The sequence below is a fragment of the Lepidochelys kempii genome, chromosome 8 (assembly GCF_965140265.1).
Source record: "Lepidochelys kempii isolate rLepKem1 chromosome 8, rLepKem1.hap2, whole genome shotgun sequence".
NCBI classification, from domain to species: Eukaryota; Metazoa; Chordata; order Testudines; family Cheloniidae; genus Lepidochelys; species Lepidochelys kempii.
Genome location: NC_133263.1, coordinates 89,943,177 through 89,962,602, shown reverse-complemented (window position 1 = coordinate 89,962,602; position 19,426 = coordinate 89,943,177). Strand labels below are relative to the sequence as shown.

The window sequence follows — 19,426 nt, the reverse complement described above, 5'->3', positions numbered from 1 at the left end:
AACCTTAAAGAAATGAGCCCAGCAATGACCTTTGAAGGACCCACTTAATAAGTGACTGCCTGACTTCCCAACATTTGTCTACAACCAATTTTCTATCCAGTTTATCATTCTGTCACTTCTTCCAAAATACTGTACATTGTTAACTTCCTGTATGATGCCTTGTCCAATGCCTCTTATATAGATCCAGGGAAACAACCCTCATCTAACGTCTCTATCACTTGTCCAGAAAACCACCTAAAGAAACATTTTGGATAGAATGAGGAACTCTGACAGTCACTCTTCCTTCTGCAGATCTTTGAGCATATATTTCATCCAACAAAAGCATCATTTTGGATCTGTCACTCACATGCCCTCCTGCGTGGAGTCCCAGTGGGAATTCTGCATAAACTGTGGTATCCCTGTCAGACTGGTTCAGGTACTCATGGAGATTTACCCTGTGAGTACGCAGGCTGTTGTGGCTATTGGGGCCAGTTGTTAGAGTCAGACAGGATCACACGCACTGAGCTACCGAATTACATGTATATGGATCATGAGGAGTTTATAGCCTTTACCCGACTCCAACACCGTGTGTGATGCTGGTAACTTCATTTAGTGATATGTCCCAACATACCTGTGAGATTTCAGAACACGTCACTGTCATGAGGATGTGATTAAAGTCTGTACAGCTCCACCTCAGCACATACATCCCCTCCTCATTCCCTTCTTGTCTCAATTTGTTGATGGCATACTCTGTGCTGAAACAGTTAACACAAGAATGAGTATAATGGTCAAATGAGCAGTTACATTCCAAAGCTATTTTAATCAAATGTCCTCTTGAAATCTACACTTTAGAACAAGAATGAGCAACTGCATTATACAAGCACTTACACTATTAAAACATACTTTATACTGTGTGCATGTATACACACCTTAATTTGTTAACAAGCTTCCAGAACTGTATGCATGTAATAGCTTTGTTTTCTGTTTGTTGCACCTTCAAATTCTGAAGAACTATGCCTGTCTGCAGGAACAGTTACCATTATGTTTTCATATGTAGTTGTAGCCTACTACAAGTGACATGCACATGCTACAGTCTCTTATGGACGTTATTTTTAATCTAAAATAAAAATATGCTTTATGACTGGGAACACAAGAGGAAAAAACAATGGGATGGCAAAAACAAAGGAAGAAATGAGATAATTCCTTCAGCCGCAATCAAAATGAGAATACCACCACTTTGTATTTGCATACAAAGATTTCTTGGCTGGGGTTGACACACTTCACCATTTGGGGATGTATGTGCAGTTCAATTAGCAATAGTTCAACTCTAGTGCAGACCCTGCCAAAGTGCTCTATAGACATTAATGAATTAAGCCTTCACCTGCTCCTATGAGATAAGTAAACATTTTCATTTTACAGATGAGTAAAATGAGGTTCAGAGAATCAGTACCCAGTTACTCCATGTAGTCAGTGGCAAAGCTAAAAGTAGAACCCAGGAAGAAGTGGTTAGTTTGGAGAGGAAGTTGGGATTCCTGGGTTTATAGTTTAAAAAACAGCACAAAAAATGAAAGTACAGACTACATAAGAAAACATTGTGTGCATGTCACTTGTAATGGCCTGTAGAACTATGAAAACAAAATGTCTGCTATCTCTGCAGACAAGCAGGGCTCTTGGAAATGTAGAATAGCACAATGCAGAAGATAAAGACATTGTGAGTGTGATTTTTACAGGCGCTCAGCAGTGGCCTTACTCTGCTGGGAGTATTGACATTTTATTGTTCACTTCAATAACAGAAGAGTTAGGCCAGCAGTAAGTGCTTCTGAAAATCCTACCCTACAGTTTCAAATGACTTACACCAGATGTTGTTCTCCTTCTCTCCCGTCTTAGCAACATTTTAACAAATTGTCTCAAACTGAACATGCAAATATCTGAGAAACAGTTTGGCACTGTAAAAATAAATGCTGGTTTCCAGCAGACTTGTTCATCATCAATTAAGTCACCCTACAATCCTTTGCTAGCAAATCCCTGCTAGTCAAGAACCCTCCTAAATTTCTCAATTTCCTCAGTTAGGTCAGGGTAGTGCTATGGCTCTAGGAGGGGATAAACGCATTTAAACAAACCAAATGGGTCCATGGCAGCCGTTTTTTATGTTGTGCACTATCAGAGGTGGAGCTACATCAGTGCAGAGATAGAGGTGGGCATCTGCAGTAAGTCTGAAGTATCCATCTACTAAAGATGCAAATGACAAGGCCTCTTCGTGTGAAGAAAGTTTTAATTCCTAGAATAAAGAAGATATTTTAGTAAAGAATTATTGTAGCTCAGTTAAAAAATTAATAAAGGAGAGAAGGAGAGGGTTAGAATCTGGGAATTTATGTATGCTACTGTTTTCCCCAGGATTTTTCAAAGGGCAAGGCAAAATGTTATCCAAGTACCTCCGGCACAAGGAAATATTTAGAAGGGCAACAATGACCATCATACATCCCCAGATATCTTTTTGACTGGTTAGCATGGGTGAGCAGATGGTTTCACTGAATGGTGAGCTACACACACACCCTAACTCTCCAGTGAGATCCACAAGTGCAGAGTCTGGCTCCCATGTGGGTCCCTCTGATTCAAAAAGACTTCTCAGGAGCATGTGGGAGGGCCACACTGGATTCGGAGGCACACATGTTTTGATAGTTCCTTTCTAAATTCTGGCATCCAAAACAATGCTCAGCAGGAGGAAAAGGTCAGGGTACTCTCATTGAGGAGTCCCATTATTCCTATGTTTGCTGGTGTTCTCTTGCCTCTTCCCCACCAGATCTTTCTCTTGGTCTCCTCTCCCTCCATACTCATTGCTGTTTCTCTTCTTCCTCCACGCTGCTTTTCTCTTGCCAAGATGCATCCAGGGAGGTCACAGAGAACTAACTATGAAGTGTGGTGGGGTTGTTTACCACATACTGGGGGGGCTTGGATGGGGATAAAAACAAGTGTTGTGGTATGGATAGTGACACGTGCACAGCTGCATAGCTTTGGGGAAGAAAGATGTTGTTTATCAATTTGTTCTTCAAACCAGAGCACTTTTTTTTTTTAAACACAAATTGTTGACATTACAATGTTTGGTACCCATTAGATAAATAACAGGACTGATGGTATTAATGGCACCACTTTTGTCCAGCAATACTGTCTCATTAGCTCATCCGTCTGCTAGAAAAGAGCTTACCGCACCTATGCCCTTACCATCTTTTCGTGGTTCTGCTTCTTAATATTGACTGTGGACTCCTTTATGACAAGGAGTGTGATTTCAGGAAAATATGAAAAATTGTTCCATTCCTCTCGGATTTTGTTTTTTTCTTCATCCTTCTTGTTTTTGCTGTCTGATTTTTTCCTCTTTAGTTTATTATGTTTCTCTCTCTCAGGCTGTACAACCTGCAAACATTTTGGAATGAAAGTACCAGATAAATATTTTTTAAGTGTTGAAGATACATTTTCATGCTAAAATTACTCTTGGATGGATATTTCAAACCATTGCCCTCAGAATTAACAGGCCAGTCATGTCTTTAACGTGTATTTTATGAGGACATTCATTCTCAAAAAGACTATTCAGTGAAACAGGATTGAGAGCAAATAATTCATACATTCTGTGACTGAGGAACCTCTTGATTCGAACTAGAAGAGGGTGTATGGAGCACATAAGGGTACAGGAATCCCAAGTCTGGTATTCACATCAGAGTTCCCCAAAGAGTATCATACAAGGTCTTTAATAAAAGCTTGTGACCCTCTGGGCATCAACATTACTGTGAAATGTATGTAAAGATGCTATGCAAGGAGTTACCGGTATGTATTTATGCTGGAAATTATGTTCTTAAAGTCTGCCTCAAGGGACTGGCCACCAGCAAAGGTGAAAAATAGATTTTCTGTCACACAAGAAATGTTTATCTAGCTGGCTGTTTACATGTAAATTCAGTATTGTATAGTTCACAATGGTCTCCTCCCACACATCTGAACTGAATGCTAATATAGGCCTGTATAAGCTTCAGAGAGAAAAGTAACAGGAGGAAGTAAGTAGCTTGATTGAAAATGCTGCAGAGAACTTTGGGTGAGATATGCTTCTTTAGACAAGAGGTTAAACCTGTTAGTTTAGCCTCTAGAAAACATGTTATGATTTTGTTTTATATGTAATCATTTGTTCCCATCTCTTACACTGGTTTTTATTTGAATCTCTATTCTTTCTTAAATAAACTTCCTTCTGTTTGATAATTGTACTCATGTGCTGTGTATAACACAGGGGCAGTGGTCTAAGATAAAACTGATAAACAGAGGTACACTGTTCCTTTGAGAATGGGAGATCTGGGATTTCTGTGGGTATCCAGTGACTAGGGGCTGGATACTACAAGGGGACACTTTGAAAGGACTCAGGCGCTGGGGTCCGTGTGTTGTCAACCTGCAAGGTAAAGACAGCGCTATGTAGCTCTGAGGAGCGTGCTTCAATGGCTGACAAGCTGGTTGTGTTAGGGACTTAAATATCCAGCTGGTACAGACAAGACTCCCTTGCTCCGGAGGCATGTGGTAACAGGGTGATTCACAGCTCTGGGCACCAGGAGGAGTGTCACAAATTCTAAGCCTAGTTTTGCCAACAATTCATTATGCAACCTTTGACATGTCAGTTAACCTTTCTCTTTCTCCATCAGTAAAACCGGGATAAAGCTATCTACATAGTACTTAAGGGTAACAAAGGTTAGTTAACGTCTGCAAAATAATTAACAAGTATTACAAAAACTCAGTTCAAAACTCAAGATATGCATGAACTCTCTATTGATATCTACGGAATTCTGTCTGTGGCGTACACACAGATAACTATAAAACAGATATACAGATAACACTATAAAACAATCTTTTGAGAAATCATAACTAATCCACCATATTTATTATGCCACAAGGAGGATCTTTAACTAGTAATTAGATAAAGGTTTTTCATGGTTAACTTGCCAAGACGAATGAGCATATTCCCTGTCCTCTGCACTCCTGCATATGCATCTTCCCACTTAGTTATATTATATATACATTTTCATTTCAACCACAATTGAGATTGCAGTTCCTAGAATGTGCCAAGCGCTTTCCAAACCCACAGGACAGGGTCCAAAATGCAGACCTACAACGCAGTTTGACATAGTCCTTTGTCCTCCATTGGCCCCCTTTTTGGCATAACTGTAAATCTGTGTGCGGGCACAGTATACATGTAGTTACGAAAGGTGGCCTTATTTATGAACGTTGATATTGAGAGCAGCATTTTAAATACAGCTGACTTCAGAAACACAATTTACTGTTTGATTCATTTGCGCACACGTGCACACACACACACACCTTTCATCACTTGGATGGGTACAGAATATTTGCATAAATCCCGCTTTTGAAATCCTACAGAGCAATATCTGGTTTGGCTGATTTGGTACAGGTATTAATTTTCATTCTGACTTCTCAAAAACAAAAGGAGGACTTGTGGCACCTTACAGACTAACAGATTTATTTGAGCATAAACTTTCGTGAGCAACAGCTCACTTCATCGGATGCATTCATCTGTGTCCATCTGCATTCATCTTTTCTTTTTGCGAATACAGACTAACACGGTTGCTACTCTGAAACCTGTCATTCTGACTTCTAGCACTCACAAAAGCAAAGAACCAGTGCTGATCAAAGGCAGGCTTTCTGTCAGTTTTCTAATGCAATTCTGCCACTGACCTACCACGCCCTTCCTTTCCAAATTAGTAATCTCATTTTGTGCAAAAACTACGAATTGATCAAACCACAAGGAGGTTTTACAATACAGAAAAATGTTTTGGTGACCGCTGCACTTATTTCAATTATGATCTAAACAAGGTTACAACAAAGTTTTTCTAGAGGCAAAAGCTAGTACGTTTCCCACTTGCAAAGGACTATTGAGTTCTGCTAACCATTTAAAAGGCATGACAAGAAGGCTACTAAACAAACCAAAGAGTCTGAAGGTGAAACTTCTCAATTAACTAATTTTCCAAAATAGATTCAAGTTTTTTGCAGCCTGGTTTTCCCCCACCCCAAATAACCTCAGTCTTTTTGTCTGTGAATGGACACTCACACTTGGTTTGCGCCTCCACTGTATTCCATTGTTTCCCGTCACCATCACTTCATACTGTGGGATGATCCCATTGTCTCCAAAATTAAATCCATGTTTTTCATTCTCTGTTAAAATCTGCAATGATGAAGTCTCAAAAATTTCTGCTCCGTAATGCTTAGTTAAAGTCTCCATTGTTGATAAGTATTTAACCTTCAGATCATGTGGAGAGACACTGCTGTCGCAAATGGTTTTATTGTTAAACTCCTTAAGGAAATCCTTGAAAACATTGTTTATCCGAATTCTGGTTAAGATATTCCTTTGTCTGATGGTCTTGTTCAAAGTTTCAGGAATATAACGTTTATAACTAGAAAAAAACGATGGAATATTAATATTGCTACCTCAATTTTCCGTTATAAAACTGCAGTTGGTTTACTGTAAAAGTAACTTACAGAAAACACATGCAAAGTTTCATAGTACATTTAATACTAATACCACAGAAACCGTTTCATAACACGTGATATAATTGCCCAGTTTTTTGCCTGACACAGATACAGACAATAAGTAAACATCTGAAAACCTCAGAAAAATGTAGGGAGCTGTCTCAAATCAGTATTATCTCATTAAGATACATAGTAACAAAGCATTTAAGGGACAGTTAACAATTAAAATACACAGTAACAAAGTATTTAAACTGCAGTTATTTTTTTCACTACTTTAGGGAAAAAAAATTCTGAGTTTGGTGCCCAAAGTTACCAAATGAAATCAAGAGAAATGGTGGGTACTCCACAGCCTCTGCCACTCGAGCCACATTTTTAGGTGCCTAAATATGGCCGTAAACTTTTGAGAATTTTGACCTTAACCTTTGATATAGCCTTTGAGAAACTGACATTTGCTTGGGCAAGAAACTAACATTATAACTACCTACTTAAACAGAGTTGTAATTATAATCAAGAAAATATATTTAATTATATTGCAAACTGAAATTAAAATCACAATATACCATTAACTAACACGAAGTGGTAAGAAAAGCAAATTTGACTACACTACATGAAACTAAAACATTACTAAAATAGATTTAAAGGTTATGATGTTCAATTTACCATTGGCAGCCTACTAGTTAATAAAAGTACTACTTCTGAATCATCTATTGCTATAACAACTGACACGCTGAAGTTATATGGATTCCATCAATACTCAGGACTTTTATGGTTTTCACTTATGCTGTGGCTTCATAAAATTCACTGTAGCCAGCAGGTAACAGAACTCAAGGGCATCTTCTAATTACATATCCTTACCACAAGGGCTAAAAAAGAATTGCTTTTAGCTGTAGTAACATCAGGGCTTATATCAGTGGTGGGCAACCTGCGGCCCACGGGTTGCATGTGGCCCATCAGGGTAATCCGCTAGCAGGCTGCCAGACTGTTTACATTTGCACGGCCGCCCACAGCTCCCAGTGGCCGCAGTTCACCGTTCCCGGCCAATGGGAGTTGCGGGAAGCAGAATCCAGTACGTCCCTGCGGCCTGCGCCGCTTCCCACAGCTCCCATTGGCCGGGAACGGTGAACCGTGGCTATGGGAGCTGCGGGCGGCCATGCAAATGTAAACCAACTGTCTGGCGGCCCGCCAGCGGATTATCCTGACGGGCCGCATGCAGCCCATGGGCAGAAGGTTGCCCATCACTGGCTTATATCCTCTGTCGGATCAGCCACTGGAGGGCAAGGTGTCCATACACATTTCAGCAGGTCTAATATTTTATCCAGAAGACGGCAGTAGCATACACTGTGCGGAGTGTAGAGTTATACTGACTAACCTGATATCCTTGGGAAGTTCTGGCAGCTTCATGTTTTTTTTGATGGCATAGTGAGAGATTGCAAGGACAGCCATTCCCAGACATTCATTTTCAATTTCATGAACCTCCTGATCATTTTTTGGGTCTCGAACTGGTGCCAGGCACTTCACCAAATCATACTGTCCCTTAATGGGAAGCAAAGAGAACAAGTTGCTTTAAAAATGTTTGCAATAGTCTATCTTCTGTATACTAACAGGGTCAACAAAATCATAGCCCTACACAAGCAGCAGCAGAGCCTTCCAAAACAGGAAGGGCTGCCTTCTCCTGGATATAGACATATAAAATGGAACAAATAAAGATGCATCCAGGCCACCCTCACTCTACAAATCTTGTCTTTTAAAATCTTGAGACTAAGCAGCAACAACGGTGCCAAACAAAAAAGGTTTGTTTTTTTCCAATGGCAGTTTCTGTAGCACAGAAAGAGATCATACTTAGATGGTCACTAAAGCCCCAGTCCTCCACTGTGACACGTGCAGGTACACTTGTGTACCTGCAGAGCTCCAGTGACTTCAATGAGACTCACTGTGGTCACAGGGGATCACTTGTGCATCTCATTGCAAGACTGGGACCTACACTGGTGTACACATCCCACTCAAATCATTCCAAAGACCCCCACTCCTCAGTGTTGCCTAAAAAAATAACTGTAGAAAATAAACCTTTGTAGCACCATGTAGATATTTACCATCTAGTACAGAATAGCCATGATCTTATTTCATTAACTTTGTCCTTCCTCGCCTCATCACTCTGTTACTCCTTGAATCACATCTTAAAGATCAGATTGTAAATTCTTCAGGGCAGTGATATTTTTTCTCACTTATACTGGAGTTGGGATTTTTATACTCCACTTTTTAAAAAAATGGTAGTCCCCCAAAATACCATTTTGTTAACACTGTAACACTGTCTGCTAATGTTTTCCAGGGCGATGACCCATCCAAAAGTGTAATGCACATCCTTTTTTCCACAGTAACCAAATAAAGAGCTATTTAAATAAACCTGATTATAAAGGTTTTCAAGCAATAGTTACACAGACGATGCTACACTGTGACATATGTCTGATCATTTAATGAATAAAACATTGTGGGGTGATGCCCCTTAAAAAAATCTCTGCTCCATATATTTTATGCAGTTCTCTTGTTTCCTTCAAAAGTGATTTCTCAGATGTTCATGCAGCTGTAGTTTATGTTGTATTTTCTTTATTATGGTTTCACAGCTAAGCAACACACTATCACCCTAACAGCTCTCTTCAGATTTATCTTGCTTCTAAAAACAGACAGTCAGCTTTGAAAGTCACACTTCTGTCTGAAAATTTTGTAGCCACTATAGTTACAATTAACACCTAAGAGTACCATAAAGATGTTAACAATAAAATGTTCCTTATTTTTTTTCCAGTTTGTTTACTTTGTGCATTTCATAGCACTCCACCAATTCAGTCTCTATGAATGGTCTATTTCCCTGTTTCCTCTGTATAGTCAATTTCTCCTACCAACATTATATTTTGTTTTCTGGCAGCAATGTATTAGGTACTGTAAGAAGACAGGATCCCTGCCTCAAAGTGCTTACACTCTTTAAAAATAAATACAAAAAAAAAAAACCAGAGACAGCAGATAGGGAAAAGTGAACTACAAATAAACAAATCCAGCTTGTGATTGAGTAATTTGTTATCAGGACTCTGCCAAAGGTTTTAACTCCATACAATTTTTTTTAGAAGTAAGATATGCAAGCTGTTCCAAATTACCCTGATGTTGTTATCTGTTGACTAGCAGAGGTTGCACTTTTAGACTGAGGAATAGCTTTACAAGAGAAAAGGTGGAAGCTCCATGGTTTTGGACATTTTAAAACCAGACTGGACAAAGCATCAGAAAATATACCATAAGATATAATCATACACGGATAAATGAGGTGGATCTCTCCCTTTAATTTCTATGGGAAGATTGTTCCTTAAAACATGAGAAAGGGACAGTTTTATGCAAGCACATATAAAGCATATAACCATTCCAACCACAGGAGAAATGGCTTAAGGGTTTTTTATACAATGTGCAAAGAGGTATTTTTATGTTTTATGTTTTTTTACCTGTGCAAAGAGGTATTCTAGCGAATTTGCATCAAGGATAGGGGTTCCGTCTGGCACTAGTTTCTTCTCATAGGAATTCTTTTGTTTCTTTGGAGATGTGTCAAGGATAGGAGTTCCATCTGGCAGTAATTTCTTCTCATAGAAATTCTTTGGTTTTTTCGGAGAATGCCTCCAGACTGAGGGCTCATTTTCACTTGTCCCATGCCAGTTCATAAAATAATACCTTGAGAAAAAGAGTGATGAACTTTAAAAACTGAGGGGAGCCTCAGTGTATTTTGGATACCTATTTTTAAACTGTTTAAAATAAAAGTCTAGCAATAAGTCAACATCTTTCATCCTTCTACTCTCAAGTAAAATATTACATTGGCCCAAAATCCTGGACCTGTGCCAAAACAGCATTCCAGGCTAAGGGACCAGTTGAAAAGTGATATTATTAAACTCTGATAGTTTCAACGTTCAAACAGCATATAGCATTCATGTTATGCTTTGGTAGGTAATACTGGCCATTAAAATCACAATAGCCTGAGTCACCATTCTCTCTCTTCCCTGTGCAGCCCACCATATAAACACACACCAATTTTAAAATGATTTTAGCTGCCACTATCTGAAGATTTGCTTGAACTAGGACCATTGTTGTATATCACATGATATCTTGGAATTTCTCATTTTTGGTGGTTCCAACCATTAAAGCTCCAACTCTTGGCATTCATGAAAATATGCTACTAAAAATCAGGCCAGAATTGAAGGGGTGAGACTAATCTGAATAATCCAGTTTTAAAGTGATGCAATCAATTTACAAAACATATCTGAAACAAACTTCTTAGCCTGCTGGAATGTTACTAATGTTACCTTCAGGCTGGGATTTTCAAAGAAGCCAAAGAGAGTGAGATATTCAAATCCCACTGAAACTGAATGAGAGCTGGGTGCCTTAATGCTTCCCTCCATACCCTATCCCAACCTTAAGCTCCTTTAAAACCATCTCAGTTTAAATGATGCAAGGTGAAATCATTTTAAAAATCCATATTTACTTTTTCAGTTAAGTAAAACTTAGTTAAACCAGGTCTGGATCAACACATCCTTTGCCATAATTCTTACTTTGCTCATTAAATACTTACCACTTAAAAGAATATAACAAATTTAACCAAGTGCAAAGTTTTCAGAGTGCTCTGTAAGAATGTTAAATATTGAACATGTACAGATCCAGTCCTTATTCAACTGTTACTTCAACACTGTTTACTAATGACTCCCATTAATAGAGATCTGAAACGACAATTTCTAATGGGGTGAAAGTCAGTACTTACGCTGAATGCCATCTTGTTTGTTACACGGACTTCTGCAAACCCTTGACAACCTTTAGAATTTTAAACAGCATTTGTCTGTCTAAACCTGCATGACAAGTAACCTTAGAACGCTATTTTGTGGTTGAAATGAGGTAAGATTAGATATCTTAATGTACTTAAAGGTCAAGTGAACATGGAAAACTACAATAGCTACTGCACGTACCGAAGAGAAGGTCACATGCATAAAGCTACATTAAAATAAAGTTAAGGGTTTCGTTTGGTGGAAAAGGCCAGTGACATTCTCAGTAAATCAGGCAGTTGAACAAAACTAAAAACTTTTCACAAAAATACTCAAAAGGGAATTACTGTACCCTATTATGGATTATTAATTTACAATGTTCAAAATGTGCAAAGTGCCTTTGAGTGCAAAAAAAACAGAATGTGGCCCAATTAGTCCAATTTCAGACATAACACAACAAAGGAGTCAACAACAAAAATGAGAAAAGGGAAGGAAGGGCAGCAATAAGTTTACACAATTACTCAGCAAAGGCTTGTTAGCAGCAGGGTGGAGCAAAACAACTTACTTTTCATCACATACGTTAAAAATAATCTTCTGTGAATCATTTCTCATAGGCATCACAAATCAAGTGGGCATTGGGGGAAATTAGGTCCCAATTCTGCAATGAGCTCTGCTCAGATGTCTGAGTGTGTGAAGCTCAAAGCAGGATCAGGCCCTTAGTGATTAATGAAATTAATGACCTTTGACATTTCAGTGGGTGTTTCTATTAAAGATGGTTTTAATTATCTGCATCATACTCCAATAACTAAAAAGGAAGCAAATAAAGTATTGGTCAAATTTAAGGACAACTTGATACAGAGCTGAGACATTCTATATTGTGTTTTCGACTCTTCTTCCCCCTGGACCATCTAATGAACTCCTGAAAAAAGCCTGGTATGGTGTGAGGGAAATGGTAATGCGTGCACACACAGCCATAGTAGGAACTTCTATAATGAAGAATATAAAAAACTCAGTTTGGAACTTTTACATTCCAAACACAAGGCCCATGAGAGAGTTTTCTTATCCCTTAATATCAGGCAATTACTTTTTCTATACTTTTATTAAAAAAACACTGTTAATCATTGTTAATAACCCCATTATTTTTCTGGTGATTCCTGAAAATAACTGTGGATGAGGAGGGCTGTATTGGTATTCTAACGGAGGTCAGAATTTGGGCCTTTACATATAAAATGACTTTTGTATTTCAGCAGTGTCTAAAAGTTCTAACCAAGATCAGGCCCCATTATGATAGGCACTACAGAGAGAGAGTAAGAGAGAGTTCCAGCCCTGCAGAGTGTGCAATCTAAACAGACAAGGCAGACAAAGGGTAAGAGAAAGCAAAGATTACTATCCCCTTTTTACAGATAGAAACTCAGGCAGAGAGAGATATTGAGTGATTTGCCCAGGGTCACGCAGGAAACCTGTGGCAGAACTGCAAACTGGACCCAGAAGTCGAGTCCCAATTAAGTGCCTTAACAACAAGACTAATCTGCCTCTCATACAAAAAGCTCCAACCAGCTCTGTTCTTAGAAAAAGAAACAGGCTTATTTTTTAAACATATTGTACCTTTCTTTTCATGGAAAAAAAACACAATAAAAAGTATGATTTTAAAAAACAGCAGGTTCTATTTAATTACTGGAATAATTCAACTCTTTCTGTATCAGCTTGTGTGCCATTTAAACAGGATGCTACAAAATATTGTGGCTTCTTATGTTGTAGACTTAGGAAAGGGGTTCTTCAAAAAGTCTGTAGTAAAAAAGTCCTATTAAAATATAACCAGGTATAAATGAGATAGGGCTAAAGTGTAAGCAGCTGGTATGTATGTACGTGCTCTGAAGATTGACAGATTATATATGGGAAAAAAAATCACACCCACCAAAAGCCCAAATTAGCACCTTTCAACAGTGGCACAGAAACCTAAACACCTAAAGCATTTGGAATGACTGAGCCATGTACTTTCATCATATTTTTATATATATTATACACACAAAAATGATATTTAAAAAAAATCAAAGTCGCAAAGTTAAGCACTCAGAAATCAGGAAATGCCAGAATTAAAAGATACCAACCTTAATTCAGACTCCTTGTGTGATTCCGTTATGATACAGTCATTAATGATATCACACACTAGTTTCTTCAAAGGACTGACTTTGCAACCTGTCCTTTTAAATGCATTTGCATATGACTTTTCTAAGCTTTTTAAAAAGCAAATTAAAAACAGAAATTCCATAACATGGCATCATACTGCCCCCCCATATGGGTCATCAGCAGGGTCAGAACCTATAGAGAGCCCTCTGCCATTTAAGCTAACGGAGTAACTGATAGCAGCAGTGAGTTGTCATCCTCTATATGGCCCAGCCCTAGATGGGACAACATACACACTTTGCCATTGAGTTTCATAGATATTTGCTGACAGCTGACTCAGGAATTCTGGGTTCCATTCCAAGTTCTAAAGGGGAGGGTGTTCTAGTGGGCACAGGCTCTTCTGTCCAATCCCAACAAATTTGACCCATTCTGCCCCATCCCTTCCAACCAGTGCTAGTCCAGTCCTGTCTCTTCACCACCACCACTGGCTCCTTGTCCCAGTCCTATTCTCCTCACTTTGCCAGTCCCAGGTGCCTCTCCTCAGGCTTCTTATCCAAGTCCCAGTCACTCCCTACACCTGACTCCTCATCTGATCTCTCTTCCCCCACTCGAGCCTCTAAATCAACCCTCTCCCCCCTACCCAGGCCACGTTCCCAGTCTCCACTGGCTCTCAGTCCCAAACCTCTCACCAGACTCCTTGTCCAACCTCAGCATTCCCCCGGCTCCTAGTCCGAGTCTCTTTGCCTATCTCCATACCCCAACTCCTCAACAGATTTGTTTCCCCTCACCTCCTTCCCCCTCTCCTACTTGTTTATACACAATCTCTTTGCCCAGACAGTTGCAGTTTCCTCTCATAGTTCCCAGGCTCTTTGTCCCAATCTACTCCTATCCAGTCCAGCTCTTACCCCTCTGCATTCAAGTTCATGCAGCTTCCCCCTCCATACTACCTGCACCCAGCAGGGAGGTCACTGATAGCACAGAACACAGTCTCCATGTTCTTAGTTCCAGTGCCCAGGCTTGGACCCAACATGGCCTACAGCAGCTCAGAGCTGCAACTTTTAGGGAAAATCCTGCTCAGCCCTGGGCTAAAGCATGCCTAGTGTGGATGAAGTCTCTGCTGAGCATATGCAAACTGCAATTTCTTTTCAAAGACTTATAATTTGGGTAGAGTTTCACTGGGAAAATGTTGCCAGAATTTTTTAACATGGTCAAAATATATTTTCGTCTAGTTTTGTTCTCAGAAATGGCTGAACAATTTTGGCTGAAATTAAAAATCAGCCTGAGGTAGACACCTTGCATGGAAAATTTCAGCAAAAATGGTTAAAGTCTGGCAAAGTTACAAGCAACTGAAAACGAGGTCTTACAATGGGAACTACCAGGCAACTTTAATAATATATAACAGAAATAAGAAGTAATTCTGGGAATTGTCACCATTGACTCACCAAAGCAGAAACATACAAATATAATCTGATTATTTGGGGAATTATTTTTTATGGATTAGTAATATAGTCATGCAATGTGGTTAGTTAAAAACAATATTATGCTTTGAGTCAGTGGTTAAAATTCCTAGAATTGCAATTTTCTTATGTTATATAGAATATGATACAAATAAATATAAAATTAAGCTCTTCCTTTAAAAAGAAGAAACTACACATCAGAAATATTACAGAACACTATCAGGGGAAATTGCTCTGAGTTCCTATTGTACCGAGAAAACAACAAGGTTTTTCTGGTATGTGGTTGACCTGATTGACCTCTTGAAGCAAATAAGAGCAACTAATATTCTGTGAGACAATTAGATTCCCAAGAGCTTCTCGCAGCAATTCAAGTCACTCAATTCCATTATCACCTGGTGTTAATCTACTGCATTTAATAACAACAGTTTAAACCTCAGATTAGTTTACATTAAGATATTAGCACTGCTTATAGAAAAGGCCTGTCAACAGAACAGACCAGATTATAGTAATCTTGTGTTTTTCTAACATACATACATATCACTAAAGTTATTCTCTGAAAAGCCAAGACCTATTTGTTCATTACAATCATTTCCCTGAATAACATACATTCCCTTTCCCTCAAACTTCTCCAATCAGAAAAGCAACTGTGACATGGTACAGATTTATTCAGGATTAGAATTCCTTAAACTTCAAAAAAAAACAAGGAGTCCTTGTGGCACCGTAGAGACTAACAAATTTATTTGGGAATAAGCGTTTGTGGGCTAGAACCCACTTCTTCATCAGATGCATGGAGTGGAAAATACAGTAAGCAGATATAAATACACAGCACATGTTAGTCTCTAAGGTGCCACAAGGACACCTGGTTGTTTTTACTGATACAGACTAACACAGCTACCCCACTTAAACTTCGAAGAGTCATACTGTCAAAGGGGCCTTATCCTGGCCTGCATTTACATTACCAGTGTGTGCACTTTTCTCCATGCAGGTGAAGTGGCCTGTGTGTGTAGATTTTTCTTGGAACAATGGAGGTTTGCACATGTAAGTTCTATCACCACTATGTGCATGTGACAATTCATGAAGCATAGGTGCAAATATTCAGATAAGTACTTAAATATGCAACATTGCACACAAACAAATTACAGCCAATTTTTTCCCCAGTCTCAAGATGAATTCAAAAGATTGTGGTTTTGATTTTAGTAAAATGACAAGTTAAACAGGAAATGTTGGTATATAAATGTATGTTCTTAAGAGATGTGCCTAGTGGAGCTAACAGGGACCCAACTAGTTGTGCTCTTGCCCTTGGAAAATGCCAGAATGACCAACAGTCTGGAAAAATTTATTCCTCAAGATAAAACTTGTTCTCTAGATTGTAATGAAGGTTCTTCATTTTCAGTTTTTATTTTAAGATTTCCCAGGAATTTATCAGGGTTTATTACAAATATTTAAAAACAGATAAAACTCAGTACAAAAATTAACTGCGCCGTTTTCTGGGGAAATATCACTCTTGTTTCCTGTTTTTTTTTTATGCAACTTTCCAAAAAACCCTTATGTTCTGTTGGATACAGTTTTGTTTTGTTTTTTTCAACTCATTTTAACAGGAAAAGGCATTAACTAACTTTAATTTGCTTTGAATGATAATAACTATTGTGCTATCATGTAAAGCCGGTAATGTGTATGTAGTAGGTATGAGACTGCCAACAACATGTACACCAGCGCTTGCGTCATTCCAGTACTTCTGACCCAGCTCCCCGCACTGGAAGGAGACACGGAGGCTCAGTACCCTGGTTTCCAAGCTGCCCTCTCTTCTTCTGGAGGGAGGAGCCAGGTCTGAGGAGTTCCAGCACTTACAAAATTCAAATTATATGTAAAAACAAAAATAATGACTTTCGTAACACCTAGGAACTTTTCTGCAAAAGCAGGTAAAAACTGAAATTGAAGGGCCTCACTTTCAGTATACAGGACGTTGAATAGTAACTGTATTGGTACAAGAGGGGAAACAATTAACATGAAAACAACAGGGAAGAAAAATGAATGGGATCTGTACTAGAATTTCTACCAAATCCAAAGGGGAAGAAATCCTTCCCTAGGCTGCAAAGTGATGGTGAAACTGCTCCCCAGTAGCTCCTACAGCTGCATGCCATCTCCTCTAAGAGGAATGGTTGGGGTATCCATGGAGTCACACGTCCACCAGCCCCCATGTGCTGTGGCTCAGGAATTGCCAATAAAGTACAACCTGATGATGTGCAGATCCCTTGCACAGAGTTGTGTATTTTCCTTGTGCTCTCTCCCATCCCACCATGGAATTGCACCAGTTCCCCTGGGAGCTAAGAGTGGGTGTTCAAAAGCACTGGCATGACTTTGCTCCCATTTAAGTTGATGGGAATCCAATGGGAGCCAAGCTAAGCCAATGCTGAACGATTTTGAAACCCCTACCCTGTGTAGGGGGAGACACAGAATTTGGCCCTTAACTTTTCAGTGCCTCAGTTTCTCAGTGTATACAACAGGAATAACAACAGTATTTTCCTACCTCACAGGGATATTTTGTGAAGCAAAATTCATTAATAGTTGCACTTGGAACACCTCAGATGGAAAGTGCTACAGAAATACAGAATATTGCGATATGACCATGGTTCTCAGCCATTTGCACGGTGAATTTTCAGTTAGTCCAGTCACTTACAGCTTTGTGGTTTGGGGTTGTTTTAAGGTTATCTAGCAAATGCACACATTCTGGAGACCTTTTCAGCCTTTCCTGTTGTTAATCTCTCAACTTTGCTGGAAGGGTTTTTTGTTTTAAACTGAGTTCAGCTCTAAGTGTTACACTAGCCACACAATTCTTGGAAAAAAATGCACACTGGAATCTTGAAATAATCCATCGTTCATTTGTCCCAACATACCTCATGCGATAATGGAGCCGGAGTGCTGTCTTGTCATCTATTTTGAAGACATGGTTTGGTGCATACCAGAGTTTTTTACTCTCCTCAAATAGAGCAAAGAGATTGTGGCACAATGGAGATACAGCTATTAAAAAGAAAAAATAAATTAATGAATTCACAAACTGAAATCTGAACTGCACTTTCGACAGCTCGCAGGAGAGGGGGTGTACTACTAAAACTGTTCAAAATTCTGTGATTTGGTTCTTGGGTTTGTTTTGCTAAAACCAAAACATGCCCTTTCCTTCAGTTGAAGGGCAGGAAAGCAAGTGATGTCACTGTCCCATCTGAGTTTACTAATCCACCACAGGGTTTTCCAACAAAACACTACAGTTGACTTGCCGTTTCTATGTTGTTTGTTTTTAATGAAACAAAATACTACAAAAACAGGTTACAGTGTCTTCATAGGGATGAAGCCATCTAATTTCTCTGTTTTGGGTTTCCTTGTCAATAAAAGAAGAGAGCACTATCTGGCAGCATATACATCACAGGGGCCCTGTACACCAGGAAGGCATCTCTACTTGGGACAGCACCAAAGCTTGTGCTTAAGTGTTTCCTGAATCAGGGCCAAATCCTGAGCTTCTCGCTCAGTTTTTACTGAATCCATTCTCAAATAAATGCTTTCTTAATTCCAAAAATATTGAGGAAAATAAATGCTGACTACGCCAACTGTACAATTATATACTGTGGGGCAGGATACTCGCTGCTCTCTCATGTAATCCAGCAGCACTGAAGGCATATTGATGATATATCACCATATCACTCATTTACAACAGAGACTAGCTTCAGAGCCTTACTGAAAGGAATTAAAACAAATAGGACTTTTTGACCTATAAATCAGGTATCTCCTATGGGCCTAGCTAGCATAAAAGAAGGTGGAAGGAGGTTCCCTAAGGAAAACCTTACTCCCTCAAACACACTTTGACGATTTTGCAACTCTAACTAGATGCGGTTAGAAATTAGACATCAGAAGTTACTGGCAATGGACAGTGTGCGTGTTAGAATAAATACACAGAGAGGCATTTGACAGCTTTTAACCTATTAACATAAATAATAAATGGATTTAAGTATCTGCAGTAATTTATCATAAATGATTTTCATTAGCAGCCAACTTGAATATATATTTGATGAAGTTTGACCCTGAGATTTCCCTTACCCGCATCCTTAAGAAAGGGTAGAGTAACTGAGTGAAACAGAGGAGGAGGGCACTAGATGTCTGAACCCCAAAAATGGGGGGGTGGAACCTAACCTTTTTTTATTTTGAAGCTTCAGGGAAGTTGTGTACAGACTTAGTCATAAATAAGAGCCTGATTAAAGGGCCTGAATCTCCCCTCATATCAAAGTATGTCAGAAATAACTCAGCTGAAGACAGTGGAGTGTAAAACTGGTGTAAGCAAAAAGATAATCGGGCCCTAGTTACATAGGTCGCATTTCATATAAGCACTTTAACATGGGCTTAAATTTCTTTGACTTCAACGGCTTACTCATCTGTTTCAGTATTTTGATGAGCTGAGACCATAGTGGAAGACACTGATACACTTTTTGTTGCAAATGTCTATATAACTTGAATTGTGCTTAATTCTAATCTCACTTTACAGTACACTAGTATTGTACACTCTAATGACCATACACATGATGAGAGTGGGAA

At 39.0% G+C, this 19,426-nt stretch overlaps 1 protein-coding gene across 4 annotated transcripts in view; it reads right to left on the bottom strand.

The window, feature by feature from the left end:
- JAK1 (Janus kinase 1) overlaps positions 1-19,426 on the bottom strand; it is a 101,882-nt gene that overhangs the window by 19,766 nt on the left and 62,690 nt on the right. For all 4 annotated transcript variants that reach the window (XM_073357433.1, XM_073357434.1, XM_073357437.1 and 1 more), the window contains 7 exons: positions 17,743-17,866; positions 9,969-10,191; positions 7,859-8,022; positions 6,071-6,413; positions 3,199-3,387; positions 2,100-2,257; positions 611-734 (listed from right to left, as the gene is read on the bottom strand). In XM_073357433.1, the coding sequence (XP_073213534.1) occupies positions 611-734; positions 2,100-2,257; positions 3,199-3,387; positions 6,071-6,413; positions 7,859-8,022; positions 9,969-10,191; positions 17,743-17,866 (1,325 nt within the window). The remainder of the gene's footprint in view (positions 1-610; positions 735-2,099; positions 2,258-3,198; positions 3,388-6,070; positions 6,414-7,858; positions 8,023-9,968; positions 10,192-17,742; positions 17,867-19,426) is intronic.